Raw genomic sequence first — 15,937 nt, 5'->3', positions numbered from 1 at the left:
CCTGAATTTTGGTCTGGGTGTTTTGGGTTTCCTTCAGGTTGGTTTTTGGTTTTCTGTTTTTTCTTCTTTGCCTTTGTCATGAACTCCTGCTTTATGATAAGGAATAAGTAAAATTTTCTGAGGTTTGCTTCTCAGCCTTCCGTTTAGGTCCATTTCTTTAGTTTTGGGCAGTACATCTGAGGAATTGAGGAAAAATGTGAGTTGAGACTCAGACATGTAAAAGGTCTGGAGACAAAATTGCAGTTACAGCTGATGATTTGGGGAACCACAACATGGGTATACACATTTCTTTGTATTTTTCAAATTTCCAAAGCAGACAGTCAACGGGAGAAACTTAAGGCTGGACACTACAAATGCAGGGCCCTTGAAATCAATGGATGTTTAAGACCTTAAATCTTTCTCTGACTCAGCTCTCTACTTGGAAAATCTGGGATGACAAGAACATCTTTCTTCCCAGAGGATACTGTGAAGATAACTCATCATTTATCTGTGAATCATCCTGACTAATCCAGTCAAAAACACATGGAAACTCACTTTTTTTTTTCCCCCACAAAGATTTTAATGGTTTATCGTTTATAAAGCCTAAACATAATCAAGAAAAAAATAATACTGATTGATGTTGTTCATGAAAGAACAGTGTCCATTTTGCATCTCTGAAAGCCTCAGGGCTCTGAGTAAAAGCAGCAGATATAATGATACATACTCATACACCAAACAGGCAAATTTTGCTGCATACAAAAAAATAACACTGGCATTCCTCAAATAGTTTGGTTTTCCCTAGTGCAAATTTTTATTATACCCAAAAAGCTATTGAACAGAGCACATATTAATGTGCAGATAATAACACCAACCATATTATGGTGAGAAAAAGAGTTTACATTTTGAATACTTTCAAAATATAAAAGACAGGCAGGAATACACAGACATCATCCCTGAGTTTGTGAAGAAACATCCTCTTTAGACACAATAGCATATTTATCTACTATTGATTTTATGTTTTCTTCTGAAGCATCTAGTATTGACAATTGCTGGTGACAGGATATCTGACTAAATGGATAATTAGCCTGATAATTTCCCCAGGTTTCCATGTCAACTGAGGATGCTATAGCACATCTGGACCTGATGAGCACATATGGAGACAGCTGAAATGGAGTGATGGCTTAGATCACTCCAGCATCTTAGCAAGAAGCAATGAGACAATACTAAATGTAAGCAGGGGTGCTGAAAGCAGTCTCCATTCTATAAGTAATATATAGGAAAGATTAATATAAAATCTTGACCTAGTAATTTGCCTTTTCCTATACTGACATCAATAAGCATCTTCAGTATTGATTTTTGCTTATTATTTAAATGGCCTAATACAAATACAGACATTATGCCAGATAAATGCAGAAATCAGTATAACTGCAGCCAAGAGCCTTTATACCAGGAATTATACCAATTATTCCCCAGGCTGCCAAGCCTGACTAAACAGAACTCCACACAGACTTCTGAATGCAGGGCTTTAAAAGCAGGATGATCCCTAATCCCTGCTCAGTGTCATACCCTGCAAAAATTTCCTCAAGCATTCTAACTGAGCCTGTACCACCCAATATCCCCTCTTCCTCTGCAATGTCAGACCAATATGAGTTGAAAGAGTGCTGGGGACAGAGAAATGATCTCTCCTTCTGAGACAGAGGGACAGTGAAGTACCTTTATCAAATACTCGCAGATGGCTTGTTCTCAGTTCTGTGAAGGCTGCACAGTTCCTATCAAACACAAATGTCTAATTCATGTTTCTTGTTACATTTCAGGAATTACTTCACAATTGCCAAAAAATAAAAAGGATTTTCAGACTTGTTCAGTTTTAATCAGGCTGTTCCAGTGCAACTAAATCATGTGAAGGTGGAACTGTTTTACCACCAAATGGATAATCAAGCTAAAATATACTATATACTTGAATATAAAAAGTTAGCTGGAAATGCACACTTGGAAATAAAAACACATTAGCTTTGTTTCTGACAATAAACAGTACCTTCCTCCTGTCATATAGTGCGTGGTTATCCAGTATCATCTTCCTTTCACGCGCAGCATACCTCCGCAAATCACGTCCAAATTGCTGTCAAAGACAGAGCAAATACCAAACACATGCACAAACCAAAACTGTTATCCTTTGCACCTTCTAACACCAAACCAAATAATAAACTAAGGACTAAAAATTACCTCTATTAAAGGAATATAGTCTGATAAAATCAATCATCTGAAGGGAAATGTTTGGATAAGGAATCCAAATATTTGCATCTGTCCATCATTGCCGTCGGTTACTGTGACAGTAGTTGGGCACTGTGTAAGAAGGTAAACCTGTGATGGGCTCCCACAGTCTGTAGGTGAATTAGCCCTTCAGGGAGTAGGAGCTCAGTGAGGCAGAGAAAAATGAAGTCATTGCCTACTCATCCAAAGGGCCTCACACTGTGTGTTTTTAGTGTAGACTCCTATCTACAGAGTCGAGAGAAGGGCTTTTAAGTTGCCAAACACTCCCAGGATAAGAAAGGACCCCAAAGTCTGCAGAACTTAATCAAAAGTCAAAAAAAAAAACATTTTTTTATCTCAAAAAAGTGACTGAAGTAACTCAAGCTCAGCAGGAGAACACATGAATTTCAACATTTTGCCTGGTCTAAACCATCCTGCTTCCAATTAACCTGAGTAGAACAGAGTGGCAAGGCACCAGTACTGCTTCCAGCACATCAAAAATATAATTCAGAGCAGGCTCACACGCTCTCCATTGTACCATGTAAACACTCCCTAAAAAATGAACATCAGAAGGGAAGCATGTAGAACAGATAAAAAAATAATTCTGTCTGGAGAGAAATTAATCATTTGAGTTTTGAGTTTGCATTAGGTAGAATTTTTTGTTTTGAAAATAGTGTACTATTTTATATTATGCCAGCTACCTAGTGCCTATTGTGAAAGTAGCTATCATTTCAAGTTTTCTTATTAAAACATAAATCAAAATATATTTTATTCTGGTTCAAAATTAATGTCTAATTTTAATTTTTTTTCCAGATTTTTACAATTTCAAGGAGTCAATTAAAATGCAACTGAAACAAAACATTTGATCTAATCCAAAAAGAAAGATGTCAAATTGTTTTCAATTTCCTACAAAACAAATTAAGTTCCAGTTCAGAATATCTCTCCCTCAAATGTTTAATTTCCTGTAAAATTACGTGATGCTTTCCAAGTCATCTCTCTACTCAGAAGCCATTTAAATTTCTTGTTAACAGTATCATGATGTAAAAAGACAACACAACTGATCAAAAACCTAGCTCTCCAGTTCATAAACCTAACACTAAGCCACAAGGAAAATAGAACTTAACTCTCCCAGAGAGACATCAATAAATGTTAGTGATGAATTCATCAGCTCCAACCCATGATCAGGGTGGATGACAGCATGAAATGCGATGCGTGAACATCAGGAATATTTTTTTTTAAATCCATGAACTCTGAATAGTCCTGCAACAACAAAAACGTCTTTGCAGTGCTAAGAGAACAGGTACTGTTGTGGTTACTTACCCTGGAGCCTGTCCAACCTAACAGAGCATATGAATATTGCTCAAAGGGGGTTATGACCAGATCCACACGGATTGCCTTCCAGTCTTTGACTTCTGCCATTTCCAATTTTTTTGATGTGTTGCAAGTGCTGTTGTCTACTCTTGGCTGATATAATTTTAAAATTGCAAAACACTTCTGAAAATGATCCATGGCATCAACTTTTCTGCTTGGCAGCTGTTCCTTTACAAATGTTGATTCAATGACATCACAATAAAGGAGTAAGCCCTAAAGAGAAGATAGGGTTCATATTGAATTGCTGAACTGGTTTTACTGTCATTCCAGAGTTTCTAGACAGTTGTCTTAAAAATTCATGTGAAATGTAATTTCAGTAAACAAGGAACTGTGCCAGGGCAAATCTGGGGTAAGCAGAGACATGAAACAGCTTCGGACTTTGGAAAAATATTTGAGGGAAATCTGCACTGGTAGATATCTGACAGTAGTGAGGTCCTGCCCTGCACTAAAGAGATAGAATTTGCAATTCTTCCCCTCTCTCCTTTTCTCCTAAGCCTTTTTCTAGTTAATGTCAACAGAAATTTCTGAGTAAGGATTGATGTGTTCCCATATGGCAGACATCTAGAAAAAGATGATTAGTCCAGTGCACAGTCTTGCTGATGGATTCCAAAGTGGAAGATTCCATTTGGACTGTATCTGTTGCAAGAGATTTCCTTGTGACAAGGTCTGAAGTCTCCAGAGAGATGGAAGAGATCCCTGCCCATGTCTTTTGCTGAGGGAATGCCCATTTCTTTAGGTCCTTGGATGACTTTTTTTGTTTCTGCTTTGAAATCACTCAAATGTTTACACATTCTCCTTCCTCTGGACTAGGGCCTTTTTTAAATTGCAATGTTGAACTGAGAGTGTCTAGAAGTGGTTTTATTTGATGGCTGTCAGTTGTTTGACAATGGTGTTGTAGTTTAGGAAAGCTATTCTCCCATTTAGTAGCCCAGCTAAAACCATTCCTCTTGCTTCCCCCTCCCCTGTCCCAACTGAAAACCCAAAAGGCAAAGATCATGGGCTGAGATAAAACAATTTCCTGGAAATAGCAATGAGGTAAGACAACAAACAGTAACTGGCAGCACTATTAATAACAAAATGTGTAAGACAAAAACGATTTACATGTAAAATATCAGACCATTTCAACCACCACATTTTCTCTCATTGGATGGAAAATCCTTCTAGGAAGAGAGAAAGTCCCTTTCCCACATCCCTGGCAATGACAGAAAGTGGTATTGAATAATATTAGGGTCTAGCCATGCCCTTTCCCTCTGATCTGGGCCAAAACCAGGACAAAGGGTCTCCAGATAAGACTCTTAATGTCCCAGGTAACAATGAACTGTTTTTTTGAAGAATACCTCAGTACTAAAAAGAAGATTTTTATTTTTTTTTTTATTTAATGTAGGTGTGGTAACTTTACATGACAATATCTTAAATGCCTTAGAGAATTCTTTACAGTAATAAAGTTACTTTTATCACTAAGAACTATAATTCTGCCCCCCCTCCAAAAAAAAGCATATCAAAACCACTTAACAAGATATGATTTCCATGAAGAGACACTGATATGTATTATTACATTTTTAGCCTCCAGCTTTTTGTTGATGATAGCTCCAAATTAACAATCCCATTATTTTACTGGAAATCAGTTACAGGCTTCTCATGGGTCAATGAGCCAGCCTTTTTAATGATAACTATTTTATTTTAATTGGCATTCCTTCACTTGTTTGGAATTTTTCCTGATTATGAAGATTTATTATAAACTGATATGAGAAAACTCCTTATGTAGCTACTTCTCTTGGATGACTAGTTTCCATGTCTGCTGACTTCAAAATGCTTAAATTTAGCAGGTGCTCTGTAACAGCTATCTTTAAAACAGCAATTTTTTCTTAATTTTACCCCAATGTCACAAGGCACTGATGCTTGCTCTTTCCAAATATAGACTCAAAACAGCTGTTGAGTGTTAATGCATAACTGCCTATTTTCCTGCTTATTTTGATGAAACTATCCTCCCTTCAAGTTAATTTTGTTGCTTTTAATGCTAATAAAAATAATTTTAATATCATTAATCATTGGCCATTAATTGATGAACTCATGCTTTGATTAAGCACCAATATTCTTCCCATTTTCTATAAAAATCTGTTAGCTACTTAGCAGCACTTTCTCATATTTTGCCTCAATTTTCCTTTTGCTCTTGGAGATTTGGGACACTACACAGTATATACCAGAAGCCAGAGTTTCACCATTAAATAGGAGCCAAAGCCTAGGTCATATGCATTGGGATAGGGTTTCCAATTAACCTAGTATAATTAGACAGTGGACATCACCACCACCCCGTAAAGTAAAGGTGAAATGGCACTTAGGTACACTTGGAAAAAGCATTGCCTGAAGGGGCAGTCAGGTATGTAGAGTGTGTGAAGTTCTGGCCACTGCTAGCTGCAGAGCTGCATCCTTCTCATTACTCTGGGTCAGGGAATCTGCAGTTCTTTGCACATTTCAGATTGATCTGAAAGTGCTGTAGGTCTTCTTTACACAATCACGTTTTAAAGTGTGGGCATTTTAATTTCTCAAATTTACAACACCATCAAAACTAAATGTATTTTTTAGGACAGTTATGTTAAGACCCTCAACAATTTTCCATTTTTAGAATGACTGCACACTTTTGTTTAAATATGCTGACTGCTGGCACATCAATAGCATTGATATTGGAGTAAATCCAAGTTCAAACTGAGATAAAGTATGACTTTTCAGAAAAATATTAAATCAATCACTGAAAAATCAATCAAATATGGTATCCAGCATTCTCAGTCATTTTTAATTAAATGGAATCCTATTCTATATTTAGTGTTACATGCTGTCATTAGTCATAACTTTTGCTAGCTGGATTAATTCAGGTAAGGCTAAGCAGGATCATTTTATATCATCTGAAAAAGTAATCCAGTATGTTCTTCTGAAATGTATATGTTGTTGCTCTAAATTTCCTTCTGAGATAGTTTAATAAAGTGAAACTGGATTTCTTTTTTTTTTTTCAGTGAAATTCCTATATCTAATCCAAAATAGGATGTAGCATATTAATTTAGAAGAATTTCAACCTAGATGAGACAGATGGAATTCTATAAAGTGAAAGAGCTAAAGGAACTCCTTTTTAAAGTCAGGCCTTTTAGGATAAGTCACTAGAAAATGGCATCAAAGGTTCGATCAGCAATGCAAAACTTGGCAGCTGCTGCATAATCATGCAGCTGCCTTGGTCCCTTTTTCATCTTGAAGTTCCCTGTGTGTTGGAATGATCTGTTTCTGAGCACGTCTGGAGCAGCCTGGCTTTGACAGCAATGGACAGACCAGCACTGTAATCCATGAATGAAGGTGTTTACCTCTCTATGCCATGAGCATTTGCACTGCTGAGCAAGATAAAGAGACAGACAGACAGACAGGGAGTTACATGTACCTACTCACCCACACACAGCTGTACAATACACCCCAGAAAGATCACACGTCTTAAGAAATGCCAGATCTTCACTTAGAACCCAGCAGGAAATTAACTTCTGCTTACTTTATACAATAACCTCTCAAGCAGGATAATCAGAGTCAGCCCTGTACTCTCGCTAAAGAAATTTAGGCCATGATTTCTCATGCTCAGGGCTCTAACCACCTTGCAATAGTCTATTTTAGGTAAGAATTTCCTCGTCTGAGTCAGAATGAACCAAAAAAATTTATAATGAATTGCAAAGCAAGCTGAGACAATATGCGTTCCCAAAGGAGCTCTGCATCCTTATGCACTCTTTCATCTGAAACAAAAGGTTCTTTCCTCTGACTTCTTAATAATTTCTGTGTCTTGTTTTAGAAACAGGTTTTGTTGCTGGCAAAATCCAGCAGTCACTTAATAATGAATGTGCAGGTTTGCTGTGAACCCTGTTTCCAAAAATTGGTTTCCAGCAAAAGAAGAAATATTACTTGCTTCTCACCATCCTCTTTAATGGGACATCAAGCCTTCCCCTTCCTGATCACCTCATCAAGGGTGAATACTAGAGTTTAAACCAGACCAGTAACATATTAAAATAGGTAAGCACAGGCAGGGATCTCCATCACTCATTTTCCTAAAGCCAAAAGAAAAATGTAACATTATATTTACATGAATATAAAGGGAAAAATTGAAGAGTGCAGGAGTATCTGTAGTAACAGTATCTCTCTTCCATTGCTGAAAGTATGTATATAACAGGAACAGTGCTAAATATAGCTATACAGGTTTTCAGCATAAAATGAAAGCATTTTATCACAGTATGTGAATGAAGCTACATCGACACAGATGGCTCAGCCTGTTTGCCCACAAACTTTCAAGCTCTAACCCACAGAAAGTAATTTCTTGTTTTCTTTATGAGGTTTTTTTGGAAACATTAAGACCATAACCTGTGTACTGCATCACAGCTTTTCCATTTTGCCACTCTACTTTGAAGACTTTGCATTCTCTGTTCCTCAGCCCATTTATCCCTGGTGATGCTGCATCAAAGAGCATGATGGTGCTGATTTAGACACTTCATTTTCAGCAGCTTTCAATGGAAGGATCTTGTAACACTAAACTTTTGAGATAAGAAAAAGGCCTTTTAAACTATTTAAAGCTGTGGTCCATAATTTAGAAGTTAAACATTGTGGAATCCTTCATTCAGAGCTGCCAAAAGGAAGCCAATATCATGACCTCTGTGATGTACATCAATTCATTTGCACTTAGAAGGAGCAGCACAAAAGTGGCAAGCTGTGACTACTGCAGACTACTGCAAAAAGTAAAAAAAGTGTTTTATTTGGAGTTTTTTCTGTCCTCCCCCCCCTTATAAATCAAAGATAATAAAAAGGCAAGAGGTATATAGATCCTCTCTTTCTTTTTTGCATTTTGATTTTGCTGGCAGCTTGTTTTTCAGTAGTGCCACTATAAGCCTGCATATTACAAATGCCACAGTAGAGAGGTAGTGTAACTAGTAGCATAAACCATGAAAAATCTGGACAAAAAACAGAACACAGGAAATAATTGTCCATAGCTTTAAACTATACCCAGCATCTTTGGGTTTGGTTTCTATGACCATTGTGCTTCTGACACGTTCTACATGCTGGGATTTCTAGAGGAATCCTAATATTTTCATCAAACTCTTGGCCACCCTTGACTGCCATACTCTCCCGCACTCCTTTCTGCCAAATAGCTCCCTTAACAAGAAAATCAGTAAAGAACAATTCATTTTCAAGTTATTTTCTTTCAATTCCTTTTAAGGAAAGCAGCTCAAAGTGAAATGAAAAACTTTAGTGCTTGTCAGACTTCTCAGATCACAGCCATTTTTCTCAGTAAGTAAGTTGAAAAGAAGGAATGAAAGGCTGCACTCAGAGCAGGCTCTAGCTTTGGTCTGTTGTCACTTTTTCCTTCTGCTCTATTATAACAATCATGGTTTTGGGAGGACCCATACCTGGTTTCCTAGAGATTCAGGTGTGTGTAAGTTAAAAAGACCCATTCTAAGAAGAAAGGCAACTTTTCTCATAGTAAAGGGAATACAATAACCGTGAAAGGACCTATACATTAATAATAAAATTACTGATAAAAATAGAGTATTTCCTCAGCACTCATTAATTGCCATGGCTTCATTGCTATTGAGTAGTCTAAATAGTACCTGCTATCAATCTTCTTCCACAGAAGAATGAGAAAAATCTAAAAAATCAATAATAGTTTGTTAACACTTTAAAGACCAAAAATCAACTGAAAGAAGAGGAATTCAGCTAATGCTGCATTTTACCAGGAAAAAAAAAACAAGCTTGAGGCCTTTCCATCAAAGTCAGCTGAAAGATTTTTACTACCTTGAAACAGATAACTTCAGACATTCACATAAGCTTTTGTGTAGTTGGATGTTTTGAATCTTTCATGTGTTAACCCATTATACATTAATTGAAGTACACAGCCCAAGAATCAACTCAAAAGCACTCTCTGCAGCCTGTCTGCACTGAAAGCTGACCTGACTTAGCAGTGAGGCACTTGATGATTCACCTCAGGGTGCTGGCCTTTTACTTATTGAAATGTACTCCATTTTTTGAACAGTGTTGGTAGTAAAAGTTGAAAAATATCTCACCTGGCTAGAAAGTAGAAGAAAAACAGAAGTTTATTTTCCCCAACATATTATATTTTTCTGACCCAGGAATATTTTAGTTACCTGTTATAACTGAGACACTTCCAACTTTAGAGCTGCTGGAAACTGAAAAGCTGAACAGAAAGGAAAAAAAAAAAAAGGAACAAAAAACCCCCCAAAAAATAACAAAAAATCCATCTCTTAGATGAACAATTCTTCTAAGAAATGACAAAATCATCTAGCAGATTGGGTTGGAAGAGACCTTGAAGATCACAGACATCGTGGAAAACTGTGACAATTTTTCTGTATTTCTATGCTTAAAGCTGGATCTCCCTGGAGCAGCTTCCCCTGGGAAAACTTACTCCCACCTCAAGGAGAAATTAAATAAATAGACAGTTTTTCAAAGTGAAAGAACCATTTTCTCTGATACTCAAAGCTCTGACACTAGCTTGATTTCTCACCTCTGACTAGCTGCATATTCTTAGGGTAAGATACTACAGAATGCGTGTTCACTTCTGTTACAACCTTCAACTTTAGCATTCAGAGCTAGAGGATGCACTTAGATCACCATGGTTAGTAATCAAATAGAGCATTATCCTGCCCCAAAATATTGCAGTCAGCTGTAAAAAGGAGTATGACATTCTTTAAGCAGTATATAGGCTTAATTCAGTGGAGTCTCTTTTGGCCAAGTGCTCTTTAGTTAATACCTGCTTTTTCCATGAGTCAATAACTTTATGCAGAAGTTCATCATCTTCTCCTGGTCCTGGATTGGTGATCAAAAAATCTATGTCATGTCCAATATTCTTGCCCCTAGAAGGAATAAATAACAAGGACATTAAAAGAGTTAAGTTTCTGTTGAATTTTGCTCTGTTTTCAAAGAGAGTATTTTTGCTGCATTGTAAAAAAGGTTTGCAGAATAAAATGATAGTAATGTTGCTTAAAACATAACCAAAATGGAATCTTTTATTTCTGTTATGGGGTCTATTAGTGTTCTTTATAAAATAATAATTACAACATTTTGATCTATGTCCTCAGTTTTCCAACTAGATACTCTAGATCCATATGCAGATGTTAAATCTCTTTCTTTCTTCCCCTTAAGTCCCAGAAAGGAAGATTTTAGTCATCTTTGGATTAAAAAAAAAAAGCATAATCAAAATATAGCATTACATATTATGAATCCAGTGCAGTTACTGCAGATAAACTTGCCAATCAAACTACCACAGATTGAAATATTAATCTTTGCTTTTGATGCACATTTTAATGTACAAAATTCTGATTATGAAGATTTTTATTGTTTCTTTTAACAGCAGATATAAATCCTTTGACAATTTTGCATTTCTTTTAAATATAACAATGCTTTTTACAGAGATGAAGATCGATTTTTCTTGAGGACAATTCATCCTTAATGTGACTAAAGCTTGTTCATTACATGCACTAAGGATTTCATAATTAAATCCGTGTGCACAAAATTTAATTGCAAATACTCTTAATGAAAAATTATGTCATAACCTCTTGTTTTTCTCCGTTTAAGTCTTAGCATTCAGCTTGCCCTTCATCTACTTTCCAAAGGTGTTAAACTGAAATCTGATTAAGACTTAGCTATCATTGGAAAACAGGCAAAAGCATGTTATTGAATGCTTCCCTTCAGAATTATAAAATGTTTGAGAACACATGAAAATTTATCTCACAGTGCAATTCATCTGAGCATTGCAGAATCAATATAAGGTTTTAATTTTGGACTTTGTAGTACAACAAGAACTGCACACACATTTACTGAGTGCAATCACTCCAGCCTAAGGAGAAATGAGCAGAGGAGAGGAGAGATTTCTGCAATGGAATTATTCTCCTTTATCGACTTGGTGGAGTAAGTACCCAAAATCTGGAGTAGCGACTGTTACGTGCAGTTCATCTCCAAATGTTTCTCATGTGTTTATGGGGAAAGTCTGCTCTTGCTGGTGTTCACAAGGGTATGTGATGTTATAGCTCAGAAGGGTTTCAGTCAACACTGTGTCAAGTATTCAGAGAACTTGTGAACTGCTATTCAAGCAATGAAAATAAAACTGTGAAACACCAATTTTTTTTTTTATTTTATTAAATAATTTATTCTCTTAAAATAATGCCTAAAACTGAACCTGGTTTCTTAAACTTGGAAATTTGTAGGAACAAAACTGATAGGCAGACTTGTCAATTGCCATTTGTGTGACAGGAAGTCATCTAACTGATGGACAGTTGAACAGCATTAGCACAAAGTTGTAAGGAGATGAAAGTCTGGGGTTTGCATTTGACAAGCAGTCATACTCACTATAATGTAACTATTGTGCTGTGTCTGCAGCAAAGTCAAAATTGCTTAAACAGGTAGAAATTTTTTCAAAGAGGTTTCAAACAAAGCATCAGTCTAGGCTTAGAAACTGAACAGCAATTCAAACTCAAGAAATTAGAAAACATTTAGTAGTCCATTTAGTAGCACTGAATTATTTTGTAGGATGCCATTCATTATCTCTAAAATTACAATAATAATGCAAAGCTCTTACATAGCACTTTTTACTAACATGTCTCAAAATATTTTTTCAAAGGGAAGGAATTTACTATTCCTATCTTAGAGATGCAGAGTGGCATAAGTATATTTGCTTTAAATTATTTTTTAAAGAAATCAAAGGAAAAAATTGGAAGCTGATGGAATTGGGAGCTGATTCTCAATGCTTCCTCGACATCTACATATTTTAAGTCAACAACATCTACAAAATCCTGCATCAATCAAGCCATAAAATCACAGGAAATCCAAGGTGCTTCATTGGCTCTCTATTTCCCAAGACAGAGACTATTTATTGAAATGCTCTCGGGGCTTTTTTTTTTTTTTTTTTGTGAAATTAGAGAGTTTAAATCTCATATTAGTTATAACTATAACACAATATTAGTTATTGTCAGAGTTACAATTCAGATCCTTTTTGACTAATTCGCAATGGATATATTTCTGACTGAAATTGTTAAGCTGTTACTGGGACATTTAGTCTAATTACCACTAGCACTCTTTACCAAAGAGTGTATTTCAGCCTAGAAATATGTATTATTTTCCTTAAAATAGAAAAACAATGTAGTAAACTAAAAAGATGTATAACATATATGGCTCACAGCTTGTAAATCATGCAAAAAGGTGTAGTAAGGAATACATGGATTCAGATCATCATTCTATTGAAGCTGAAGGTGGCCAATAATTTCAGCAGAGTAGGGTTTCCCACATATACATATGTATTTGTGTGTGCATACATAGAAGCATAAAATCATGGGAACTCATAAATTTACATAAAGGGCCAAGTTATTTGTCATCCACTGGCTGCTAAATACAAAACACAGAGCCAGAGCTTGGTACAAGGAGCAGGGTTTTAAGAGTTTTCCCCGCTAGAAAGGCATCCTAGGCAGTATGCTACATTGCACTTCCTCTACAGATATCTACAAATCTTCCATTTAATATCTCAGGGTGGTATAAACCCACCTGAGCTTGTGTTTTTAGCACACTAATTAATGATGGGAGATGAAGGGATTTGATTCTGGCACACCACAGTTTACATACTCTAATCACAAAGACTTTATATAAAAAGTGTGAATACTTCTTTTAAAATCAAAAGAGCTGCAATGACATTTTAGTAAAAACAACATACACCCCCATAACATGTATGAGAATTTCAGAGAACTTGTTTATTTTCTAGACCTCCTATGAGATGACAGATATAACCTATCTAGTTTCTACATTCTACCTGGGCATAAGCAGGATCTGGGAAATTATTTGCTTATACCTGGAATTGCTGAAGCCCTGGTGAACCAGGAGCATAGATGTATCCCAGGAGCAAAGCAATCATGAACAGAGCTGGGGAGTTCCACTTTCTGAAGCTTTGAACAGGAAAACATTCAAGTTTTGGATTTCCTATTGAGATCCACTTACATATTTTTCTTCTCTTCAAATTTAAACCTAAATCTTCACTGGGCTGGAGCTATAAGAAATCCAGCAGCTCAAAGAATGGAAAATGCAGCTTACCTTTTGTTCTAATAATTTATTCAAGCCCAAAGATAATAAAGGACAGTGCACTATTGTGTTCAATTCTTGGCTGACTAAACTTGTATAAAGCTGGTAAATGTTTCTTAGCAGTCAATTAACTACCTTTAAGGTTGTTGGAATTATCTTTCTTGCTGTTATTAGATTCCAAGTCATCAAATGTAACTATCATTATGACTAAAACTTAAAGATATGAATGTATGGCAAAAGATAATCATATTGTCAGTCTACAATGGCAGCACCTGCATGATTAGACATTTAATAGTTGCATGTGTGCAGAATATTTTGTGATACTGGAACAGTACATAATAGCAAAGCCACATCAATGACCATTCTGATCAAATTATTTTAGCTGAGGAAAGATGGACTGACATTTCCCTTCTACTCACAAAACTTCACTATTGGATGAGAAAAATGACTTCTGACTTTAAAACCCTAAACACTATACTAGATCTGTCTTGGTTACTTAGACTACCTGGTAATGAGTTCCTGTAGCATTTTGCTTAACAGAGCATATTTTCCTGGTTTCAGAGAGTCACACTTCATTCAGAGTGAGATTATAATAGTTTTTGCAAATCCTTCTCAATCTCTTACTTCACTTCTGTGTGAAAACAGTTGTCCAATTAAGAGATTTACCTCAGGTCTGTCCCTGTCAGCTAAATAACAAACAATTTGCCTGACTTTGGAATAAAAATGGAAAGGCAACTAGGAATTTTGGACCAGGAATCCAATTTAGTACCATGCTTTCCAGAGCAATCTAAAATACCATTTCTTCACAGCTGCCATATTGTGTAATTCAATTGAGTCTCAAAACCATTTTAGGAAGGGCACTTCAACACCCTCTTTGTGAAAGATATCATTTAATATTCAGAAGAAAGAGATTTTCACTAGCTGTTCTGAAAGGCCATCAGAGATGACTGTGTCCCACTGGTTCTGCAGTCTCAGAATCTGGACTAGAGACAAGCTGGAGAACTGGTATTTCTATATCTCAAAAAACACAGATGGAAAATTTCCAAATAATTTTTTGGAGTTTGTTGTTGTTTCAGGGATTTTTGGTTTGGTTTCAGGAGTTCTTTGTGTTGTAACTGTCACAGTATAGCCAATGACTACATTTACTAAGCAAATGCTATCTATTCCTTAATCAGAGAAAATTCTTGTTGGCATGATAGAATTAAAACTGTTGAAGTAATTCCCATATGTGTTAAAACCTTCCGTGTTTACACAAGCATTCTGAACTTTACACATGAGAACACTGCCACAGATAATCAGAAACATTAATCATTTGCACAAAGTCAATAATATGTATTTAATAACCTGGTAGACTGACAAGGAACAGGTGCTTATTTCCATTGTCTGATCAACTATAATAAATATTAAAGAATCACATATTTTGTGGGGTTCCTGGAATTTGGCAAATGAATTGCATATAATGAATTACATGATAAATCTTCAAATCATACACTCATTTAACAGCAAAAAATATAGCACAGTGAAGAGGGTACAAATAATGGTGGACACAAACAGATTTGGCATAGGCATTTCAAACTTCTTTCTATGTGGCTGAACTTTTTATTCTTGTCAAAATTGTGGAAAAATAATAATTGTGGAGGAAGACATGAACTCTCAAATACTGGGTGTTGGCTAATGTTCCAAGCTAACCTGTTTGATGAAACTGGGTTGGATTTACTGAAATAGTATATTTATGATAATATACAGATGCTAATCAATACTTGAGTTGATTTGCAGCCTATACAATGAAAAAGAAAGACCCCATAAATCTGAAATGTGTTATGGAGAGTGACTGCTATCAGGAAACACATTGAAAAAGAATCTGTCCATCAGGAATTGCTATCAGGAATATAGTCAATATTCACCATCAAACTGGAATGATTTTTTTAATTTATCCCTTTCCTGGGCATTTTATTGTATAGTTGTTTTTTGATAGAGAAAGCTAGGATAATCAGTAAAATTAATTTCAGACCAGTACTACATGGAGTGGGCCTTAGACAGCATGTGGAGAGTCCGCACAGAGTATCAGAGGATTTAACTCTCCCTTTCTTCCAGGGAGCTCACACTAAAAGCAATCCAGCTGAAATTAATTTGTATAGCAAACTGGATCCAAGCTAAGATGCTGGAAGTTGATATATATTAAAAAAAAAAAAAAAAAAAAAAAAAAAAAAAAAAAAAAAGACAAGCCTTTTATTTGTTGAAAGAAATA

At 35.9% G+C, this 15,937-nt stretch overlaps 1 protein-coding gene across 2 annotated transcripts in view; it reads right to left on the bottom strand.

The window, feature by feature from the left end:
• Window positions 1-15,937, bottom strand: part of DNTT (DNA nucleotidylexotransferase) — an 85,307-nt gene that overhangs the window by 21,494 nt on the left and 47,876 nt on the right. For both annotated transcript variants that reach the window (XM_068197738.1, XM_068197737.1), the window contains 3 exons: window positions 10,379-10,481; window positions 3,550-3,813; window positions 2,015-2,098 (listed from right to left, as the gene is read on the bottom strand). In XM_068197738.1, the coding sequence (XP_068053839.1) occupies window positions 2,015-2,098; window positions 3,550-3,813; window positions 10,379-10,481 (451 nt within the window). The remainder of the gene's footprint in view (window positions 1-2,014; window positions 2,099-3,549; window positions 3,814-10,378; window positions 10,482-15,937) is intronic.

The sequence above is a fragment of the Anomalospiza imberbis genome, chromosome 8 (assembly GCF_031753505.1).
Source record: "Anomalospiza imberbis isolate Cuckoo-Finch-1a 21T00152 chromosome 8, ASM3175350v1, whole genome shotgun sequence".
NCBI lineage: Eukaryota > Metazoa > Chordata > Aves > Passeriformes > Viduidae > Anomalospiza > Anomalospiza imberbis.
Note: the sequence above shows the minus strand (reverse complement) of the source record. Positions and strands in the feature narration are given on the sequence as shown.